Source organism: Doryrhamphus excisus, linkage group LG3 (assembly GCF_037039965.1).
Source record: "Doryrhamphus excisus strain RoL-2023G ecotype Guam linkage group LG3, RoL_Dexc_Guam_v1.1, whole genome shotgun sequence".
Classification (NCBI taxonomy): domain Eukaryota; kingdom Metazoa; phylum Chordata; class Actinopteri; order Syngnathiformes; family Syngnathidae; genus Doryrhamphus; species Doryrhamphus excisus.
Genome location: NC_136359.1, coordinates 23,319,976 through 23,343,127, shown reverse-complemented (window position 1 = coordinate 23,343,127; position 23,152 = coordinate 23,319,976). Strand labels below are relative to the sequence as shown.

Below are 23,152 nucleotides of genomic sequence, written 5' to 3'. Positions count from 1 at the left end.
ACACATACTAGGAATTTGTATTGGTATAGTAGGTGCAGGCACATCTATTAAAAAAGAATGAAAAATACAAAAAAAAAATATTTAAAAAATTCTGCACTTTTTTATTAACACTGTGTTATGAATACGATATGATTATTATTATATTAGAAATATGAGTAAAAAAATATTGTTTTTCAGGCGTGAACTTGAACGAGTTAAATGAGACGAGTACCGGTGAGTCCCGATTCAGTAAAAAAAAAAGAAAAAAGTTTTGAACGACTCGATCATGACTCGCACATCTCTTAACTATTAGTAGTATTTCAAGCACGTTCTATCAAACATATAAGAGACACGCCGTGTCAATTATCACAATTCCGTGATAAATTGATAGGGAAATTCGAGACTGTGATCATTTACAGGTAAAATTAAATCAAGGTGAATGAAAAGTGTTTCGAGGTGATGCTGACCAGAAGAGGGTGCAGAGGATCAATCTTAGCTGCCGCCAGCAGAGGCGAGCTGACGTCCCGAATTGATGCTGCTTGCCTGCTTGCGGTTGGGATTAAGAACCGCTGCGGCACCGAGACCAGGCTTCCATCGCACTTTTAACAACAAAACCCCGAACTGGAAAAAAAGTAGAGGAAAACGCAGGTTTGAGCACGTCTTTCCATTTTGTTTGCCGGCTATGCTAACACTGTTAGCACCACAATAGCGTTAGCACCCTTTTGCGTTGTCACAGTTTTGCTAACACACGAGAGGAAATTAACGGCTGGATTTAGACAGTCGAGTCGTTATAGTAGTTTTTTATGCCAGATTCATGTGCATTTGTGATGTTTGTTGAAACAATTGGATAGCTATTTAGCCAGGTTTTTAGAAGTACTGTCTAGTTAGTGAAAATTACTTGTATGTGTCGTTTTGGATTTTTTCAAAATAAGTTTACCACATTCGTATAACTGGACTCAAAAAACGTCAGCTACTTTTTAAATCACTTTTGTTTACTATTTTCAACACTAGCATATAAGGTGTGTATTAGTATTGTTTGTGAAGTTTCCATTGAAATGTTTGGGAACGCAATTATGTGATTTTGTTTTGAAAGCTCAACCACAAACAGGAAGTGTAATAACTTGAACTCACTGCTTGTCGAGCGCTAACTAGCTAGATGGCTTACGCCCTTGGGTTTGGTTTGATACTTTCTTTTCCCCCTGAATGCTGAGTTTACTATGTTGACTTACTTTAAATCAAACAATTTATGGTCCAAAGTATGTGATGAGTAACTGAGTGACATGTTCTTAATGAGATTGTAATTGTTACATATCCGTAGATGATGCATCTTCTTCCACAATTGAAGAAGATGCAGGAGACGGTCTTTTAAGATGGTTCAGATGATACTTATTTTAGAATAGGCCATTTAATTGATTCAGGGGACTATACATTTATATATACTTTACACTGAACCATGGTGGTAGTACTGTCATGGTCCGGGATTACACGAGTGCTGCCGGCACTGGGGCAGTTCATGAAGAAGAACATTATCCCATCCCTTTGTAATCTGTTCCACATCACAGTTTTCCGACATGATCACGACTCCAAATGACGGAGTGGCCAAGTACGTCTATTCCAGACTAGAACCTGTGGGTTATCTTCAAGAAGAAGGATGAACATTGAACATTCACCCGCTATGTGATGTCATCTTAGAAGAATGGACGAGGATTCCAGTAACAACCTGAGCAGAAGAGGATTAAGGCAGTGTTAGGGAATAATGGAATATCGGCACTTTGACCCAATTTGGATATGTTCATTGTAAGGAATGCTTTTATAAGGAGCTATTTAGACAATAATAGCTGTGTATTGAGTTACTTTAATAGGCTAGTATGGTCTTTGTCACAGGACTGCAATGTATTTGTGGTGGTGTGTTGGGAGGGCGGATGTGTGAATGGATAAAACTGAGCTTTTCCTTCTGTGGGGTCCATCTGGAATTGTGTCAGGCCACAAAAAATGCTTGGGAATCCCTGGATACTCATGGTCACATTTATACTTTTTTTTTATTTACAACATATTGCGCAACTGCAGGGTCTTGAGACACATGCTAACTCGCAAACTAGAGAGCTAGCGACCTAAACGGTAGCCTTCAAGTTATTTCCTTTAAACTTAAATAGCCAAAAAATTCCCACTTCCACACGGATAGGGAGGATAACTATTAACAGTTATTTAACCTTTAACATGAACATTAATCAAACGTAATAATTTTTTCTGGGTACATGATACCATACAGCATCCATATCAAACTTGCGTGGGCCGCACTAACATTAAACTTTCATATCAAGGCGGGGGCCTCAAATTAGTGTCCTGCGGGCTCGCGGGCCGCGTGTTTGTAAACATGACAAAACACGACTATAGTCACATTTATACTTTTTTTTTTATTTACAACATATTGCGCAACTGCAGGGTCTTGAGACACATGCTAACTCGCAAACTAGACAGCTAGCGACCTAAACGGTAGCCTTCAAGTTATTTCCTTTCAACTTAAACAGCCAAAAACTTACCACTTCCACACGGATAGGGAGGATAACTATTAACAGTTATTTAACCTTTAACATGAACATTAATCAAACGTAATAATTTTTTCTGGGTACATGATACCATACAGCATCCATATCAAACTTGCGCGGGCCGCACTAACATCTTTCAAATCAGTGTCGGGCCGCGTGTTTGAGACCCCTGGTCTTGATATTGCTGAATAGTTTCGGAGTGTTTGAGTGTAGCTCTGGCTTGTAACATGAAGGTTTAATAGTATCTGCTCTGTGTCAAACATAGTGAGGCCTACTTGTCTGCAAGCACGTACTGTCTCTCTAATAGTTTTTTTTTAAAATTTGTTTATTCATGGCGACGCCGTCACAGGAAGTGCTTGTTTTGGCAAGGAAATGCCTCCCTGCTGTTTTAAGCTTCAATAAAGAAAGCAAAAGGCAAAGGATTATTTGTGAGCTACTTTGTACACTATTATGAGAAGGTTGTTGTTTGTGGTTTTAGAATGTAGGCAGGAAGCCAGGAGTACCTGGTTTGGGATGCAGTAAATAGAACCAAACCACATTTTTCCCCACAGGTCTAAAATCTACTTGTTACGGATGGGAGGTTCTTGTACAGTTCTTGTGTCGACATAATCGATGACGTCAACAGTCATGACGATTCTCCCCGTCTGTATACGCAGATAACGCTGTAAATGTATCGACAACATCGAACTCAGTATGAAGAAGTCAGTCCGGCCTGCGGTGAATAAGGCGAGTGCTGACCGATCGAAGGCTGAGGCTGCAGGCGGCGGCGGCGGCGGCGGCACCGCAAAGCCTGGCGCCAAGATCAGCAGTACTGCACCTCTGTCTAAGGTATGACTCGCCATGTGTTGCCCGTGTACTAGATACTGTGTCCATAATAGCTTTTTTTTTACTGTGTGTATTTTTTTTTTTTTTTTAGGTGAAAAGCAATGATGATCTTTTAGCAGCAATGGCTGGAGGGAATCCTGCTTCAAATAGTGCTGTCACCAAAACCAAAAGAACTGCCTCAATTGGGACCACGACGAGCACCCTCGACAGTAAGCAGAAAGCAACATCAGGTTTGTACTATGTTGTACTGCTTCTACAGTTATACCTTATTATGAATCCAAACTGGCTGCACGGCGGTCGAGTGGTTAGCACGCAGACCAGTGTTCAATTCCAGATGCCATCTCTGTGTGGAGTTTGCATAGGTGCAGATTCTAGAAGATCTAGAAAGCTTTCTGCGCTGGTTATTGTGTGTAGCTGCTCTATGGGAGTCCACAAGTCAATGAAAAGGGCAGAGAAATGAGCGTAACGGGCCCCCTTTTTAAATTTAGAATAAATAAACTGGAGGCTGACTACTTAGCTATGTCTGTCTGTTGTGTCCCGTAGCCTGTGTATTAGCAATGTGTAAAGGTGACTATGTGGGTGTTAGTTTATGTCTACAGGGCTCTAATAATGGTAAAAAGAATTTAGAACGTAAATATTCCATTTAAGGCTGCACGGCGGACGAGTGGTTAGCACGCAGACCTCACAGCTGGAAGACCAGGGTTCAATTCCACCATCGGGCATCTCTGTGTGGAGTTTGCATGTTCTCCCCGTGCATGCGTGGGTTTTCTCCGGGTACTCCGGTTTCCTCCCACATTCCAAAAACATGCTAGGTTAATTAGCGACTCCAAATTGTCCATAAATATGAATGTGAGTGTGAATGGTTGTTTGTCTATATGTGCCCTGTGATTGGCTGGCGACCAGTCCAGGATGTACCCCGCCTCTCGCCCGAAGACGGGGATGGGATAGGCTCCAGCACCCCCCCTGCGACCCTCGTGAGGAAAAGCGGTAGAGAATGAATGAATGAATGAATCCAACCTGGCTTGTAGTACCTTATTTCCTGTATGCAACACATTCACTGGGTGCATAAGGTACCCCCCCCTCATTCGTTTTTGGATCAACATTTGCAATAGAAATGACACATTGATTAGTTTCATTCATTCATTTTCTACCGCTTTTTCCTCACGAGGGTCACGGGGGGTGCTGGAGCCTATCCCAGCTGTCTTTGGACGAGAGGCGGGGTACAGCCAATCACAGGGCACATATACACAAACAACCATTCACACTCACATTCATACCTATGGACAATTTGGAGTCGCCAATTAACCTAGCATGTTTTTGGAATGTGGGAAAACCCACGCATGCACGGGGGAGAACATGCAAACTCCACACAGAGATGGCCGAGGGTGGAATCGAACCCCGGTCCTCCTAGCTGTGAGGTCTGCGCGCTAACCACTCGACCGCCGTGCCGCCATTGATTAGTTTCAGCTGCAGTAATTTCCCTTCTCTCTTTAATTACCGTTGTTCGCTTGCAACAAAGGAAGCTAACAAATTAAACGGCGAGGAAAGGTGTTCACAGAGTTGACGTCCCGCCATACGGTCAACCCTGACGGGCGGGAAATGGGAAAATAGTGTGCATATGTAAGGCACAGAGGGATACGGTGTCGATTATGGGCTGCGCGCCACCCTTTGGACACCCATAGGGTATTCAGCTTTGGTAGTTGACGTTTTGCCTGAGAGAAATGTTTGTTTTTGTTTCTGCATAAGGTACCTCCACCAAGCGTATGACATCATCAGCTACAAAAGAGCCAAATTCTACACGAGACCGTCTTCGGACATACAGGACGTCGGCTAACAAGAAGCAGCTGGTCTCGGGGGCAGCAGCCGGCGATGCGGCCTCAGGGAAGCGCTCTCGCAGCCATGTCCCGACCGAGTCCGAGAGCCGTATGAGCAAGTCCAAATCCGATGGCCAGATTAGCGATAAAGTGGCCCTGGAGGCCAAAGTCAATGACCTGCTGGGTCTCGCTAAGAGCAAAGATGTGGAGATTCTCCACCTGCGAAGTGAACTTCGAGACATGAGGGTACAGCTGGGCATGGATGGGAAGGACTTGCCACCGCAAGAAGAAGTAGAAGAAGGAGAGAAGCCGCAGGTATCCGCCATCACAGCAGCTGATGTGGAGTCCACCCTGCTTCTTCTACAAGAGCAGAACCAGGCCATCAGAGGGGAGCTCAACTTGCTGAAGAGCGAGAACCGAATGCTCAAGGACCGTCTTAACGCACTGGGCTTCTCCCTGGAGCAGAGACTTGATGGTTCCGACAAGCTCTTCAGCTACTCGTCCCTGAGCCCAGACTTGGCAGCGGGCAGTGGGCAGAGTGAGGGCGGAGCCACGCTGACCTCCTCGGTTGAGGGTTCTGCTCCAGGCTCTTTGGAGGACCTGCTCACCGGACACCAGCATGGTGGCTCAGCAGACAATCTCGACAGCGAATCCAGCGAGGTCTATCAGGCCGTGACCTCCAGCGATGATGCTCTGGACGCCCCCTCCGGAGCCTCCTCATCGTCCGAATCGGAGTGCGTTCCCAGCAGAGAGCGCTCACGGAGGGGCAGCAGTGGCAATGCCAGCGAGGTGTCGGTGGCGTGTCTTACAGAGCGAATTCATCAGATGGAGGAGAACCAGCACAGCACAGCCGAGGAGCTGCAGGCCACGTTGCAGGAACTGGCCGATCTGCAGCAAATCACCCAGGAGCTGAACGGGGAGAACGAGCGGCTCGGTGAGGAGAAAGTCATTCTCATGGACTCCTTGTGCCAGCAGAGCGATAAGCTGGAGCTCTACGGCCGACAGATCGAGTATCTCCGCTCTCTGCTAGACGAGCATCACATCTCGTACGTGCTGGAGGAGGACATCAAGAGCGGTCGCTACATGGAGCTGGAGCAGCGCTACGCCGACCTGGCAGATAACGCTCGCTTTGAGAGAGAGCAGCTGCTGGGCGTGCAGCAGCACCTGTCCAACACCTTGAAGATGGCAGAGCAGGACAACGCCGAGGCCCAGGATGTGATCGGAGCTCTGAAGGAAAGGAACCACCAAATGGAGCGCATCATGGAATCGGAGAGACAGGATCGGGCCGCCATGGCAGCCGCACTCGATGAGTATAAAGCCGCGGTGAGCAGCGATCAGGCGGAGCTGAGCCGCTGCAGAGTCCAGCTGGACCAGGAAAGGCAGAGGGTTGCCGAGCTCTACTCTCTTCATACAGCGGGCGACAAAAATGACATACGTCAGCTTTTGGAAGGTGTGCGCCTGGAGAAGGAGGACGCTGAAGCCAAGGCTGCAAAGTCACATGAGGAGCTGGAGCAAGCTCACAATGATCTTGCCCGGATGCAGGAGACGCTCAGTAAGGTTAGTTTGGAAAATAAAATGGACAAAAAATTTGATTTAATTAAAAAAAAAAAAAAAAAATTTTTCATTTTTAATCACTTTTTAAAAATATTTGTACATTTCTATTTAATGTAATTATATTGATTAATCAACAAATGGAGGAAAATAATGTCATAAACTGCTGTATGCCCTTATGTCTCAGGCCTAAGTCAAACGTCTCACAATAGATGAAAATATATAAAAATATACAAAAATATACAAACATAATGTGGCCAGAAATATTTCAATATTGAACAAAGCAAACATTTGTTCTCAATCAGAAATCACTCCACACTCTTTATTGCTCTCCGGTTCTACCATATCTTACTTATTGTGTGGAAATATTGGCTAATAACAATTAAATTAAATTAAATTAAATTAAATTAAATTAAATTAAATTAAATTAAATTAAATTAAATTAAATTAAATTAAATTAAATTAAATTAAATTAAATTAAATTAAATTAAATTAAATTAAATTAAATTAAATTAAATTAAATTAAATTAAATCATTAGGAAAGCGCACAGCGGTCGTGTGGTTAGCGCGCAGACCTCACAGCTAGGAGACCAGGGTTCAATTCCACCCTCGGCCATCTCTGTGTGGAGTTTCCATGTTCTCCCCGTGCATGCGTGGGTTTTCTCCGGGTACTCCGGTTTCCTCCCACATTCCAAAAACATGCTAGGTCAATTGGCGACTCCAAATTGTCCATAGGTATGAATGTGAGTGTGAATGGTTGTTTGTCTATATGTGCCCTGTGATTGGCTGGCCACCAGTCCAGGGTGTACTCCCGCCTCTTGCCCAAAGACAGCTTGGATAGGCTCCAGCACCCCCCGTGACCCTCGTGAGGAAAAGCGGTAGAAAATGAATGAATGAATAAATTGGGAAAGCAGGAAGTGAACAAATGTAACAGTTACTGATTATAAAAGCACCAGATGGAGGGGTAGGATTTAATAAGCTTTGCTTCTTCCTACTCCTTTTGGACATGTGGAACTGTGAACTGATTATGGGATGCACTCAATTATAATCCGATGCATGTTCAAATGAAATAAAACCATTACCATTATAATTACCAAACGTATGTAAAGCAATGGCCACTTTCCTTTTGATGTCGATATAATCAGATTCCGCTGTATGAATACAATTTGAATATTACTCTATTGCACATGAATCTAATGACCTCACTGTTGATATTTAACGATGGATGTCTATTCCTGTGTGTGTGTGTGTGTGTGTGCAGCTTGACAGGGAATATAGAGACTTTCAGCAGCAGGTGCAGCAGCAGATGGCCGAGCAAGAGCGCATGCTGGAGAAGCAGCGCATGGAGCTGCAGGAGAAGGAGACGGAGATTGTGGACATGAAAGAAACCATCTTTGAGCTGGAGGATGAGGTGGAGCAGCACCGAGCTCTGAAGCTACACGACAACCTCATCATTACGGACCTGGAGAGTAAGTAGCCTTCACTTGCCGCCGCCGCCGCCACACAAATGATCCCACTCACACATGCGCGAATGCTTGAAAGGATGTTCAATTCCGTAGTTGCACTCAACAAAATCAACTTTCAGTAGTAGCAATAACCCAACAAACACACACATATAATAGGCCATCTGTTGGAAAAGAGGGCAGAAAAAAGTGACGTACAGAGCGGGAGTCAGCATCCACGGCTATGTTTTTTCCTGCAGCAAACACATCACCGTAAGTCGGTAATAATGTATAAATATGTGACAATGCATGTAGAAAGTACAGCATACATGTACCAGTTAGAAAGCTGACAGGTTTTACTGTTTACATTTGACAATTTTTTTTTCATCAAACATTGGGATTTTGCACTTTAGTGGTCCTTGAATGCACCGTAATTCAAGTTAATTTGGCTACAAAAGCACTGGAGTTACTAGTGATACTAGAATTATAGTATACTATATACCAGGGGTCTCAAACTCAATTTACCTGGGGGCCACTGGAGCTAGGGTCTGGGCAAGGCTGGGCCGCATCAGGTTTTCCAAAAAAAAAACAAAAAAAAAACCGCATTTATTAAAAACAGAAAAATATACAAACTTTTTCAGTGCTTTGGTTCTGATTTTCTACAATAAAAGCTCTGATAAAACATTCCACTGTTCTCAAATATCTTAATAAATAAACAAAATCAAAAATAAAGAAAATCAATTAATCAGTAATAAATAAATATTTGTAAATATTTACAACATATTGCGCAACTGCAGGGTCTTGAGACACATGCTAACTCGCAAACTAGAGAGCTAGCGACCTAAACGGTAGCTATTTAAGTTATTTCCTTTAAACTTAAATAGCCAAAAACTTACCACTTCCACACGGATAGGGAGGATAACTATTAACAGTTATTTAACCTTTAACATGAACATTAATCAAACGTAATAATTTTTCCTGGGTATCAAAATTGCGCGGGGCGCACTAACATTAAACTTTCATATCAAGGTGGGGGCCTCAAACTAGTGTCCTGCGGGCCACGTGTTTAAGACCCCTGCTATATACAATACTAGAAATACATATTTAAACAGTGATTGTGTTACATTTGGACAATGGCTATTAAAGAGAGAAGGGAATTACAATAGTCACTTTTATTGCATTTGAGGGGTAGCCGTGTGTCAAAAATAGACATTTTTATGGGTGTATCAATTACATTGGTGGTCCTGTAACGTAGCTGTACCACCTGGCTGTTGGGAGGAAAGCTTAACAATAAAAAGCCATTCATTGTTTCATTTGTGTTGCGTTCCAGAAGAACGTGAGATAACACAAGAAAAACGGTTTTATGTGTCTAAAGGGCAGCAAAGCAAAACCATCGTGTTTGGAATCATGAATGAAACAACACTGATTCTAACCTTTGTCATAATTAGGACTGGATAAAACGATTATTTCTGTAATCGATTAATCTAGAAAATAGTTTTTCTCTGAAAAACAACAGACCACAGAATCAGACGCTGATCGTTGAGAGGGATTCCTGTGTACAAAAATGCAAAAATGCAACCAAGTCCATGCTGAAGCACTTACTATTGGCTTCCAGCTGTGTCCCAAGTAATCTTTCTGGCTATGACAGCAACAAGTAAGGTCTCTTCTGACCTGGGTGGAAAATCTACACAACATGGAATGGAGCCTTGTGTGTTTTCATGCAAGACTATTTTGTCTGTAGTACAGCCAGGACCAACATTTGGTCATACTGTAGTTTGTTGGAGAAAGTGTTACTTGCAAATCCTACTTTATGTTGCTTCTCCTTTTGCCTTCAGACCGAGATGAAAGATACATTTTGCAATAGTGGATTGTAACTAGATTGTAAGTAAAATAGAGAAATATAATGTAATGTAATTTGAGCAAAGATTAAGAAAAAAGTAAAAAAAAAAATCGAAAAAAATGTGGGTGGGTGCATCCCTAATATTCATTAGCATTAGGGCTGGGTTAAATGATTATTTCTGTAATCGATTAATCTAGAAAATAGTTTTTCAATGCATAGATTAATCCTGGAAAGTCCCGAAAACATAAACCACAAACACATGCACAGGTTAATAAAAATATATATTTCTAAATGATCTACCCATATCAATAAAGTATAATAACATGAATAATATTAATAACAATAATAATAATAATAATAGAAATAAAACAAACTATAACGTGTATTTGAGGAGTGTGTGTCTGTGTCAGTTAAAACTCGATTTTTTTGTTCTGGTCGGACTCACTGAAACTTGTTGCCGTCGCCATGTTTCGATTCTGAGTAGTGGTGTGGTGTTCGTGAACGAACGGGTCAAAATAACTACTTCTTTTTTGCAAACGCCCATAAAATACCCGTTCAGTCCACCAGCCGTTTTGAGCTGTTGAGTCGTAACGAACGTGAACATGAACGGACTGACTCAACACGACTCCATCACAGGCTAACGACCAATTGACCAAAATGAACGGCTCTTTTTACTGAATGAAGCGGAATGATCCTGTTCACTGAAATGAACAATTTTGCCCACCACTAATTCTGCATAAAGACGCATCGGCATGCACTTGTGTCGACGTATTTTTTGTGTCCATGTCATCGATGATGTGGACACGTCGTCCCAGCCCTAGTCATAACGTTGCTGTGTGGATTAGCTGTGCTGTTTCAGTCAGCAAGAATGCAAACAGAAATCTGGAAGTCATTGACTGACTTTGTGTAAAGAGGATTTATGATACGTGTCATGGCCAAGTATGTGGGAAAAGGTTGCTGACAGAACATTCGGCAAGAGTCTGTATGTTGTTTGTGGCTAAAAAGAGATAAGGGTGGTCCGTTGATATTACACGAGCTGGGCTGACGTTCTTGCTAAATTCTTCAGCTAACGTCCAAATTAGCCTGACTCTGGAGCAGGCTCTTTAGCGTTTATTTGACAAATATTTGAAGTATATACTCACTGCACTGTGGCATTCGCAGCTATGATGTTACACATCAACACAAAGTTATTCTTCAAAGAATTCTCTTTGTCTTGGGTAACACGTTTTGAATGAAAAACATGTTTTGGCAACACAACGCACCGGTGGAGCTCTGCTTCAAGCATCTGGCGTACATGATTTTAGTGAGTTTTCTCCTCAGCTCATTAAAATGCCTCTACTCTTCTTCCCCAGACTCTGTAAAGAAGCTGCAGGACCAGAAACACGATATGGAGCGAGAGATAAAGATCCTTCATCGCAGACTCAGGGTATGTGGGCCTCAGCACCAGTGCCAGTTGGCTTACTGTTAAAATGGTACATCCATCTGTTTAGCATAAACTAGTGGAAATGTAGTTGCCATGAAAGGAAGACGTGTGGCAGCGACAAAAAAATAAATAAATAAAATTGAACTGTGGTGGTCCAAATGTATCTGTGGCAGGCCACCACAAATGAATGTTCAATGATCTGCTTTAATACGTTTGTTAAAAAAAAAAAAAGTTGCATTTTGACCCTTCCCATGGAAGGAAGACTTGTGGCAACGCCAAAATAAATAAATAAATAAATAAATTGAACTGTGGTGGTCCAAATGTATCTGTGGCAGGCCACCACAAATAAATGAATGTTCAATTATCTGCTTTAATATGTTTGTTTAAAAAAAAAGTTGCATTTTGACCCTTCCCATGGAAGGAAGACGTGTGGCAGCGCCAAAAAAAAAAATTAAAATTGAACTGTGGTGGCCCAAATTTATCTGTGGCAGGCCACCACAAATAAATGAATGTTCAATGATCTGCTTTAATACGTTTGTTAAAAAAAAAAAAGTTGCATTTTGACCCTTCCCATGGAAGGAAGACTTGTGGCAGCGCCAAAAAAAAAATTTTAAATTGAACTGTGGTGGTCCAAATGTACCTGTGGCAGGCCACCACAAATAAATGAATGTTCAATGATCTGCTTTAATACGTTTTGTTAAAAAACAAACAACAAAAGTTGCATTTTGACCCTTCCCATGGAAGGAAGACGTGTGGCAGCGCCAAAAAATAAAATAAAATTGAACTGTGGTGGTCCAAATTAATCTGTGGCAGGCCACCACAAATAAATGACTATTCAATGATCCGCTTTAATACGTTTGTTAAAAACACTTGGCCACATAGGAAGAGTCGATGGAGTGGCGTCAGTTCCAAGCAGACCTGCAAACGGCTGTCGTCATTGCCAACGACATCAAGTCAGAAGCACAAGAGGAGATTGGCGACCTACGCCGCCGCCTGCAGGAAGCCCAGGAGAAGAATGAGAAGCTGAGCAAGGAGCTGGATGAAGTCAAGAGCCGCAAGTAAGCCACAAAACTGAAAAAAAACCAACTCTTTTCTCCAAACACCCATACCCAATACTCACTGCTGCATATACGTTTTAACTTTCACTTTCGTTTTCGGAGCAGTTTGCATATTGACACTTTGGCCCCCGCCTTGATATGAAAGTTTAATGTTAGTGCGGCCCGCGCAAGTTTGATATGGATGCTGTATGGTATCATGTACCCAGAAAAAATGATTACGTTTGATTAATGTTCATGTTAAAGGTTAAATAACTGTTAATAGTTATCCTCCCTATCCGTGTGGAAGTGGTAAGTTTTGGGCTATTTAAGTTTAAAGGAAATAACTTGAAGGCTACCGTTTAGGTCGCTAGCTGTCTAGTTTGCGAGTTAGCATGTGTCTCAAGACCCTGCAGTTGCGCAATATGTTGTAAATAAAAAGAGTATAAATGTGACTATAGTCGTGTTTTGTCATGTCTACAGGGCTCTAATAATGCTTTGTTCATTTTAATCTGAAAATAATAATTTGTCTACCCACCAACTATATGTGGTTTCTTAAGTTTTTATTATTTGCCGTTTTATTGGTATTATTATATTTATTTATTTATTACTGATTGATTGATTTTCTTTATTCTTGATTTGTTTTTTTATTTTTCATCTTATTTTGTGTAGAAAAATAAAAAGTAAGATATTTGAGAACAGTGGAATGTTTTATCAGAGCTTTGAGACCCCTGATCTACTGAATTAAGGAGAGAATGAAATATTTTTTCTAGGCAGGAGGAGGAAAGAGGACGAGTGTATAACTACATGAACGCAGTAGAGAGGGACCTGGCTGCACTCAGACAGGGCATGGGCCTCAGTCGTCGATCTTCCACCTCTTCTGAGCCGTCACCGACTGTCAAAACACTCATCAAGAGCTTTGACAGTGCCTCACAAGGTATCGGGGAATCCGCAGTGTCTTCTTTTTTTTTTTTTATTAATCAGTGATAATTTATTGTGTGATCCGCATTGTTCTTTTACCCTGTAGCGCTACCACCGACCGCTGCTGCAACCGTGGCTCCCACAGTGTCAGCCGCCCCAATACCACGCACCCCTCTTAGTCCCAGTCCCATGAAGACACCCCCAGCAGCTGCTGTATCACCCATCCAGGTACTTAAATATGCATGTTTCTTTTTAGTAATACCAGGTTGTATTCAAGCACGAAACAGCAATTTATTAAGCATTTATTAATTAATTACATTAAAGGAGTGATGTTTGAAACGTGATATAGTCAGGGACGACTATTTGGAATATTTGGAACATTCTGATCGAGAAATTCTTTATTTTTCATGTTGGATTGTTATAAAATGTGTAAATCAGGGGTCTCAAACTCAATTTAATTGGGGGACACTGGAACTAGGGTCTGGGTGAGACTGGGCCACATCAGGTTTTCCAAAAAAAAACAAAAAAACACATTTATTAAAAACAGAAAAATATACAAACTTTTTCAGTGCTTTGGTTCCGATTTTCTACAATAAAAGCTCTGATAAAACATTCCACTGTTCTCAAATATCTTAATTTTTTTTCTGCACAAAATAAGATGAAAAATAAATAAACAAATCAAGAATAAAGAAAATCAATCAATCAGTAATAAATAAATATAATAATAATAATAAAAACTTAAGAAACCACATATAGTTGGTGGTTAGACAAATTATTTTTTTCAGATTAAAATGAACAAAGCATTATTAGAGCCCTGTAGACATGACAAAACACGACTATAGTCACATTTATACTCTTTTTATTTACAACATATTGCGCAACTGCAGGGTCTTGAGACACATGCTAACTCGCAAACTAGAGAGCTAGCGACCTAAACGGTAGCCTTCAAGTTATTTCCTTTCAACTTAAATAGCCAAAAACTTACCACTTCCACACGGATAGGGAGGATAACTATTAACAGTTATTTAACCTTTAACATGAACATTAATCAAACGTAATAATTTTTTCTGGGTACATGATACCATACAGCATCCATATCAAACTTGCGCGGGCCGTACTAACATTAAACTTTCATATCAAGACAGGGGCCTCAAACTAGTGTCCTGCGGGCATCATTTGACCCGCGGGCCGCGTGTTTGAGACCGCTGGTTTAGATCTTCTGCCCTCCTTCAAGTTATTTCCTTTCAACTTAAATAGCCAAAAACTTACCACTTCCACACGGATAGGGAGGATAACTATTAACAGTTATTTAACCTTTAACATGAACATGAATCAAACGTAATAATTTTTTCTGGGTACATGATACCATACAGCATCCATATCAAACTTGCGCGGGCCGTACTAACATTAAACTTTCATATCAAGGCGGGGGCCTCAAACTAGTGTCCTGCGGGCCACATTTGGCCCACGTGCCGCGTGTTTGAGACCCGTGGTGTAAATCATCCCGAAATTACAGTAGTACAGTAGTAGTAATAGCGGGACAGCTACAATATTAAGGTACTTTTGTGTCTAATATTGACATTTCTCCTGTTTCTGCATCCACCCGCAGCTTTTTGCTAGAATATGATGTTTTATATTTTTCTGCCATAAAGACCTTTTTTGCCATTTCAGAGGCACTCGGTGTCCACATCTCTGTCAGCAGTCAAGCCGCTCTCGTCCCTGAGCGACAAGAGGACCAGCTACTCGGACATGTCCATGCCACGTGAGGCAGTTCATACCAACATACTCTGTTAGGCTTTGTGCACTGTGGTCAGTCTCAAAGGGGGTTGCACGCTGCTTATGTAATGCTAATGTTTGCAGATTCCCACCAGTAGCGCAGTCTATTGTAAACAAAAGTGACACAGTCTGCATCAGTGGTGATTGGAATGTTTGCCCTTTTGTATAGTTTATACGGTCTGTGGTCAGAGTAGCCTGACACATTGTATTACGTATATGCAGAGTTTTTCAACACAAAACTACAGATTTTATTTAAATGTTCCTCTTTTTTTCCCACTTAATAACAGTGTGAAATATTGTGATTACAGTAATCCCTTGCTACAAATTTGCGGTTTCGCTCTACCGTGACTTTCAAAAATGTATTTTTGGTACTTCACATTTGGGTACTTCGCTTTTTCCTCTTTTTTTGACCTATAAATGTTGTATTCTCGTGTTAAACCATGCCAAAGTTTCAGATAATGATGTTTGCACAAAAAAGTTTGGGGTGGCTTGTTACACCCGAAAACGTAATAAACCACAAACGTAATAAAATTTGCCTACTGTAAACGTAATACTGATGATACTCTGAACTTTGAATAATACTTTGAATAATATTTTTTCTCCCCAAAAAAGAAAAAAAGAATTATCTTGTTAAAATCTTCAAAATACATCTACACCTTCTCCCTCATTAAAAGACGAAAGAACAAACAACAACCACAAAGATCATTATTTTGTCTCATATTACTCATATTATTGTAGGAAGTTATTACATTTACAGATTTTCACTTTCCCACATATGTAATAATTTCCTGCAAATGTAATAGTTCAGGATATATAGTTATATAAAATTTATATTATTAATTTAATAATAATAATTAGATATATATATAATATGCTAAATAAATAAAAATAATAAATATATAATAAAATAAAAAATCTAAAAAATAAATAAATAATATAATAAATAATTTATATTAATAGTTTACGTTTGCAGTAGGCAAATTTTTAATTAAAATTTAAATAAATTAAAAAATAAAAAAAATTATATTATATATTTATATTTTATATTTGCGGGATTATTACATTCAAAGCTGCAGATTTGTATTACATTTGTGGTTTATTACGTTTTCGGGTGTAGTTATTAGGTTTGCGGGTGTAACATGGCTCGGAATGCTCTGTTTCAGAGAGTTTTTTTCTCACACTGGGAGCCGGGCTTCCTTATATGGGCATGTGCCGTAGGCCAGATACGCTCTAAGACAGCCCTCCCCACAGCTCTGCTTTGTTCTGTTTACAGTTGACATTTCACACGGGACAGTTTTTGTGAACATGAAAGTGAAATATGTGCTCTCGCCGGGAAAGGTGTATTAATGTCAGACACACTGCGCTTACATTTGGTAAACGCAGACCACTCTTTGACTTAATACACGGTCAATCAGAGGTCGCTCATGAACTACCATTAAGTCCTTTTCAATTAACTCCCCAAAGGCTTCATTTATTAGCAACTCCTATAAAAAAACCACAAAATTCGAAAGGTGGTTTCGGCAGTAGTCCAGAAGTACTTGGGATTGTGACCAATCACAGTGAAGTGGGCGTCCTCGCAGTAGTTGCAATAAATTTAAAACAGACCGTTTCGAAAATTCAAGGAAATACAGCTGAAATAGGGAAAGGAAATGAACAAAAATACTACTATATTGTAGTAGTTGTGCACTACTATACTATACTATACACAATACCAGTGTAAAGGTGTTTAAAAACATATTTAGACGGTTGTAAAGAGTTTTTTTTTTAATGCTCAAACTACAAAAATATTCCATTCATAAATAAGGAATCCTACTTCCCTGAATTCACTTATCACTGTTGATTCTGGACCCAAATAACCGCGAAAAAAACAGGGATTACTGTATATCAGTATTTTTGTTAATACAAAATGCTAGCTTTTTCATATGTACGTATCTACACATGAAAAAAAACATGGAACTGATAACTGACCGGTAGTGCCAAATCTAACAAGAAAAAAAAAAACGAGGGGGGGACGCCAAATTTTTTTGTGAGGGTCCAAATGACCACCACAAATAAATGGCTGTATGGCAAACACTGCAACTGCAATGCTGAATGTAATGCAAGCGATATGATGTGTCCTATCACAGCCGAGCACCTTCTCAGGGGAGCCCCTACCAGTAGACCCCCATCTGTTCTCCAGAGGGTCTCCAATATGGATTCCACTAAGACAATATCAGGTTGGAGAACTTGAAAGCTAACTTTATGATCAATACATTCTAACATATGCATCCATTTTACCCAGTGTCCCGTCGGAGTAGTGAAGAGATAAAGAGGGACATGTCCACCCAAGATGGGGCCTCCTCTTCCTCACTGATGGCCATGAGCGCTGCCTCCTCTCCACTCTCACTGTCCTCCTCCTCACCCACCGCCTCCATCACCCCCACGGCACGGAGCCGCCTAAGGTACGCACTTTTTTTTTTTAACCCCAACCTAACAGTTACAATTATATTTTCATTTTGATTTAATTTCTTAAGAGAGGAGCGGAAAGATCCATTGTCTGCACTGGCCAGAGAGTATGGAGGCTCCAAGAGGAATGCCCTGCTGAAGTGGTGCCAGAAGAAAACTGAGGGTTATCAGGTACGTTTATATCCTAAAATCTACCATCAAGTATGAATGAACATTTAGAGCATCTTTGAAATGTTTAAGTGGATTTATGGTAATGGTTTTATTTCATTTTTGAACATGCATCAGATTACAATTGAGTGCATCCCATAATCAGTTCACAGTTCCACGTGTCCAAAAGGAGTAGGAAGAAGCAAAGCTAATTAAATCCTACCCCTCCATCTGGTACTTTTACAATCAATAACTGTTACGTTTGTTCACTTCCTGCTTTCCTAATATAGTTTAAGTTTTTTTTTCAATTGAGTGCATCCCATAATCAGTTCACAGTTCCACATGTCCAAAAGGAGTCGGAAGAAGCAAAGCTTATTAAATCCTACCCCTCCATCTGGTACTTTTACAATCAGTAACTGTTACGTTTGTTCACTTCCTGCTTTCCTAATATAGTTTAAGTTTTTTTTTCAATTGAGTGCATCCCATAATCAGTTCCCAGTTCCACATGTCCAAAAGGAGTAGGAAGAAGCAAAGCTTATTAAATCCTACCCCTCCATCTGGTACTTTTACAATCAGTAACTGTTACATTTGTTCACTTCCTGCTTTCCTAATATAGTTGAAGTTTTTTTTTTTTAATTGAGTGCATCCCATAATCAGTTCCCAGTTCCACATGTCCAAAAGGAGTAGGAAGAAGCAAAGCTAATTAAATCCTACCCCTCCATCTGGTACTTTTACAATCAATAACTGTTACATTTGTTCACTTCCTGCTTTCCTAATATAGTTTAAGTTTTTTTTTTCAATTGAGTGCATCCCATAATCAGTTCCCAGTTCCACATGTCCAAAAGGAGTAGGAAGAAACAAAGCTTATTAAATCCTACCCCTCCATCTGGTACTTTTACAATCAGTAACTGTTACGTTTGTTCACTTCCTGCTTTCCTAATATAGTTTGTTTTTTTTTTTTCAATTGAGTGCATCCCATAATCAGTTCACAGTTCCACATGTCTAAAAGGAGTAGGAAGAAGCAAAGCTTATCAAATCCTACCCCTCCATCTGGTACTTTTACAATCAGTAACTGTTACATTTGTTCACTTCCTGCTTTCTAATATAGTTTAAGGGTTTTTTTTTTGTTTTTTTTTTTATTTTTCGTCACATATCAAAGTATGAGGTGATATGACCATTCAATAACATAATGGGTACCATAGTAAGTGTCAATATAGTGATATGTATAGCACATGATCAAACAACCATTCACACTCACATTCATACTTATGGACAATTTGGAGTCGCTAATTAACCTAGCATGTTTTTGGAATGTGGGAGGAAACCGGAGTACCCGGAGAAAACCCACGCATACACGGGGAGAACATGCAAACTCCACACAGAGATGGCCTAGGGTGGAATTGAACCCTGGTCTCCTAGCTGTGAGGTCTGCGCGCTAACCACTCGACCGCCATGCCGCCCATATATAAGATATTATATATATTAGATAATATTTCTAAATCTTATTCATCACATTACTATATGCATTTTTTATTGTTTTCTGCATGTAAAACTATCAAACTATAATTGGATTTACATGAAAATTGATTTGGTTAGAGTACATTTTGGTTAGAGTTGGACCTTCTGGAACGGCTTAATGATGCTAACCAAGGTTCCACTGTATTGCTCTTCCCACTTGACACAAACATGACATCTAGTAACATTTAACATCTACATTTGTCTTCAAGTGCCTGAGTGATGCAATGCCATGTTTTTTTCCAGAACATTGACATCACCAATTTCAGCAGTAGTTGGAATGATGGTCTGGCATTCTGTGCTTTGCTCCACACCTACTTGCCGGCCCACATCCCGTATCAAGAACTGAGCAGCCAAGACAAGGCAAGTGCACGTCTGAGGGACTTCCAACTCCTAAAGCCTCAAATAAAAATACTCTCTTTGTTTCATTTCAGAGGAGAAACTTCACCTTGGCGTTCCAGGCTGCAGAAAGTGTTGGCATCAAATGCACTTTGGTATGTTTTTATTTTATTTTGATATGTTTTTTTAGCCACAGAATACTTGGTCTCTTACTTATTGTGTGGAAATATGGGCTAATAACTATAAAAGCAATCTTCACTGGCTAAATGTACTGCAAAAAAGGTCAGTAAGGATAATTCATAATGCCGCCTACAGAGAACATACTAACTCCTTATTTCTAAAATCACAAATACTTCAACTTGCTGATATAGTTCATCATCAAACAGCTAAAATAATGCATAAGGCTAAAAATAACCAATTAGCTAAAAATGTCATCCAATACTTCTCTACAAGAGAGGAGAAATATGATCTCAGGGAAGAAGTACATTTGAAACACTTCTACGCTAGGAATACGTTAAAACAAATTATATTAGGAAAGCAGGAAGTGAACAAATGTAACAATTACTGATAATTAAAATTAAAATTACGGGACAAAAATAAAAATAAATAAAATAAAACAAAAATAAATAAAACAAAATAAAATTAATCACTTAAATTATATTAGGAAAGCAGGTAGTGAACAAATGTAACAATTACTGATAATTAAAATTAAAATCAAAATTACGGAACAAAAATAAAAATAAATAAAAATAAATAAAACAAAATAAAATAAATCACTTAAATTATATTAGGAAAGCAGGAAGTGAACAAATGTAACAGTTACTGAAAATTAAAATCAAAATTACGGGATAAAAATAAACAAAAATAAATAAAATAAAACAAAAATAAAACAAAATATATAATTAAAACAAAATAAAAAATAAATCACTTAAATTATATTAGGAAAGCAGGAAGTGAAGAAATGTAACAGTTACTGATAGTTAAAATTAAAATCAAAATTATGGGACAAAAATAAAAATAAATAAAATAAAACAAAAATAAATAATTAAAACACAATAAAATAAATCACTTAAATTATATTAGGAAAGCAGGAAGTGAACAAATGTAACAGTTACTGATAATTAAAATCAAATTTACGGGACAAAAATAAAAATAAATCAAATAAAACAAAAATAAATAATTAAAACAAAATAAAATAAATCACTTAAATTATATTAGGAAAGCAGGAAGTGAACAAATGTAACAGATACTGATAATTAAAATTAAAATCAAAATTACGGGACAAAACTAAAAATAAATAAAATAAAACAAAAATAAATAATTAAAACACAATAAAATAAATCACTTAAATTATATTAGGAAAGCAGGAAGTGAACAAATGTAACAGTTACTGATAATTAAAATTAAAATGAAAATTACGGGATAAAAATAGATAAAATAAAACAAAAATAAACAATTAAAACACAGTAAAATAAATCACTTCAACTATATTAGGAAAGCAGGAAGTGAACAAATGTAACAGTTACTGATTGTAAAAGTACCAGATGGAGGGGTAGGATTTAATAAGCTTTGCTTCTTCCTACTCCTTTTGGACATGTGGAACTGGGAACTGATTATGTGATGCATTCAATTGTAATCTGATGCATGTTCAAATGAAATAAAACCATTACCATTACATGCATAAACTGAGCTATACTGTTAAGCTTTATAGTGCATGTAGAGCCAATGGTATTGCATACTATAGTTGTCTTCAGAGATCAAGATATGGGTAATAGTACCAATTTTGGTTCAGAGCTAGTATGATTTTGATTGCTACTACACTTGTTATTGATAGTATCCATATTCGGAATGAACGCCATCCCTCCCGGGAACTCATTATAGTCGCACATTTGGGATAATCGGACTGAAAGTTGAACTCTCTTACTTGCAGGACATAAACGAGATGGTTCACACCGAGAGGCCAGACTGGCAGAATGTCATGACGTACGTCACAGCTATCTACAAATACTTTGAGACATGACTTCCTGCACATACTGTCACAGAATCACTTATTATACCTCACTGGAATACCTTCACAAATACACACACACAAGTACACAAACACACATCGCATGCTCACAAGTGAAGGTGAAGTCCAGGCAGTATGCAGTACCACAATGAAGCCTTCACATGGTGATGGTGAAGACACCATGCTTCAGTGCCTTCAGCTTCAAAAACTTACATTTTGATGGGGGACGACTTTATGGAAACATCTGCTGCTGCTTAATAACATCTCAGTGGAGTAGCCGTTAGAATGGAAGTCATGCCAAGACAGGCATCAAACCTTCTTTGCGATGCCTGAGGATCAAGTGCCTGTGTGATAATGGATGCCTCCTTCATGCGCACCGTTCCGCTATGTTACATTTTGGGCTCATTTAGGTGCTGGGAATGACGGGATGGCTTTTAGAGCATAAGAACATGTTCAACAACACTAGGACAATTGAGCACCGCTGCTTAGAAAAAAACAAGACGCGTGATGCGTTCAAGTACTAGCACCGTCTGCTATCGATCACATAGAGTATGGCTTTACATTAAAACGTGTGAGAGTTTAAGACAATTCTGGGATTGTGAAATTACACTACATGATAAAAAAAAAAAAGCTTATAAGTATTCATTGGAATAAACTGCAAAAATATTTATTGGGAAAAAAAAAACTACTACAGTATTCTAATTTCCATGCATGTTAGTTACAGTAAAGTTCAAGTTCATTGTCATGAATTCATGTAGAACAAGGGTGTCCAAATAGCAGCCCACAGGCCATTTTTAGGCCACAGCTTATTTTATATTGACACATCATACCCTGTAGTAAAAAATATAAATACTAAATAATGAATTTATTGAATAAATTGAATTATTAATGATATTAATACAGTGGATTGTCCAGCGCCATCACTTTTATAATGAAATAACAGATCGTTTCAGCACTTGGCATTCATCCCTGGCAAACTCTCAAAACACCACAGCGATAGGAACAAGCCCCGGGCTCTGGGTTTTGTAATAATACTGAATTTTGATGTTTTTTTTTTTTTTTTTGCTCATTGTGAATGATCTACTTTATTGTGTGTCAACATATCTACATATCTTATAAATGCCCCCAACCAACCTTTTCATATATATATATATATATATATATTTTTTTTTTTCCCCAGTGGAAAATGTTTGGACACTCGTGTATAACATTTAAAGGGATCTTGGGTTTTGTCCATGTCACATGACTGAAAGCTAAACTTATAAGCTATAACTTATCGTGTTCCAAAAATTTTCCACTGGGGGGGGGGGTCACGTATGTAAAAATGAAACTATACCAGTTGGGGGCATTTTAAAGGCGAACATTTCATTTTTAAAATTTCAATTAATTTCATTTTTTACATTTTTTTTGTTTAATGTAAAAATGATTACTACTTTTCACAAATATTAAAGTGTCAGTATATATTTTTTATTTTCTTTACTAAGTCAAATATACAAGATAGTGGATGATGGTATAAAAAAAACTTAAGTATTTAAGTACATGTTGCC

General features: G+C 39.1%; 1 protein-coding gene across 2 annotated transcripts; it reads left to right on the top strand.

Annotated features, from left to right (window-relative positions):
* Positions 1-104: 104 nt before the first annotated feature.
* Positions 105-23,103, top strand: specc1la (sperm antigen with calponin homology and coiled-coil domains 1-like a). Of its 2 annotated transcripts, XM_058071012.2 has the most exons (16): positions 105-627; positions 3,182-3,353; positions 3,442-3,580; positions 5,097-6,721; positions 7,977-8,184; positions 11,350-11,423; positions 12,303-12,478; positions 13,228-13,391; positions 13,482-13,603; positions 15,047-15,137; positions 17,278-17,367; positions 17,433-17,592; positions 17,665-17,767; positions 19,505-19,621; positions 19,693-19,752; positions 21,528-23,103. In XM_058071012.2, exons 2-16 carry the CDS (start codon positions 3,219-3,221, stop codon positions 21,615-21,617), a joined length of 3,354 nt encoding a protein of 1,117 aa, XP_057926995.2. In that variant the 5' UTR covers positions 105-627; positions 3,182-3,218; the 3' UTR covers positions 21,618-23,103. The 2 variants fall into 2 exon arrangements, with proteins under 2 accessions (XP_057926995.2, XP_078645323.1); XM_078789197.1 differs by lacking the exon at positions 21,528-23,103 and having other exon boundaries at positions 19,693-20,465.
* The last annotated feature ends 49 nt before the right edge of the window (positions 23,104-23,152 follow it).

Coding starts and splice junctions, on each gene's coding strand:
- specc1la (XM_078789197.1), top strand. CDS start 3,219: ATGAAGAAGTCAGTCCGGCCTGCGGTGAATAAGGCGAGTGCTGACCGA. Junction 6,722..7,976: donor TGCAGGAGACGCTCAGTAAG/GTTAGTTTGGAA, acceptor GTGTGTGTGCAG/CTTGACAGGGAATATAGAGA. Junction 13,604..15,046: donor CTGCTGTATCACCCATCCAG/GTACTTAAATAT, acceptor TTGCCATTTCAG/AGGCACTCGGTGTCCACATC.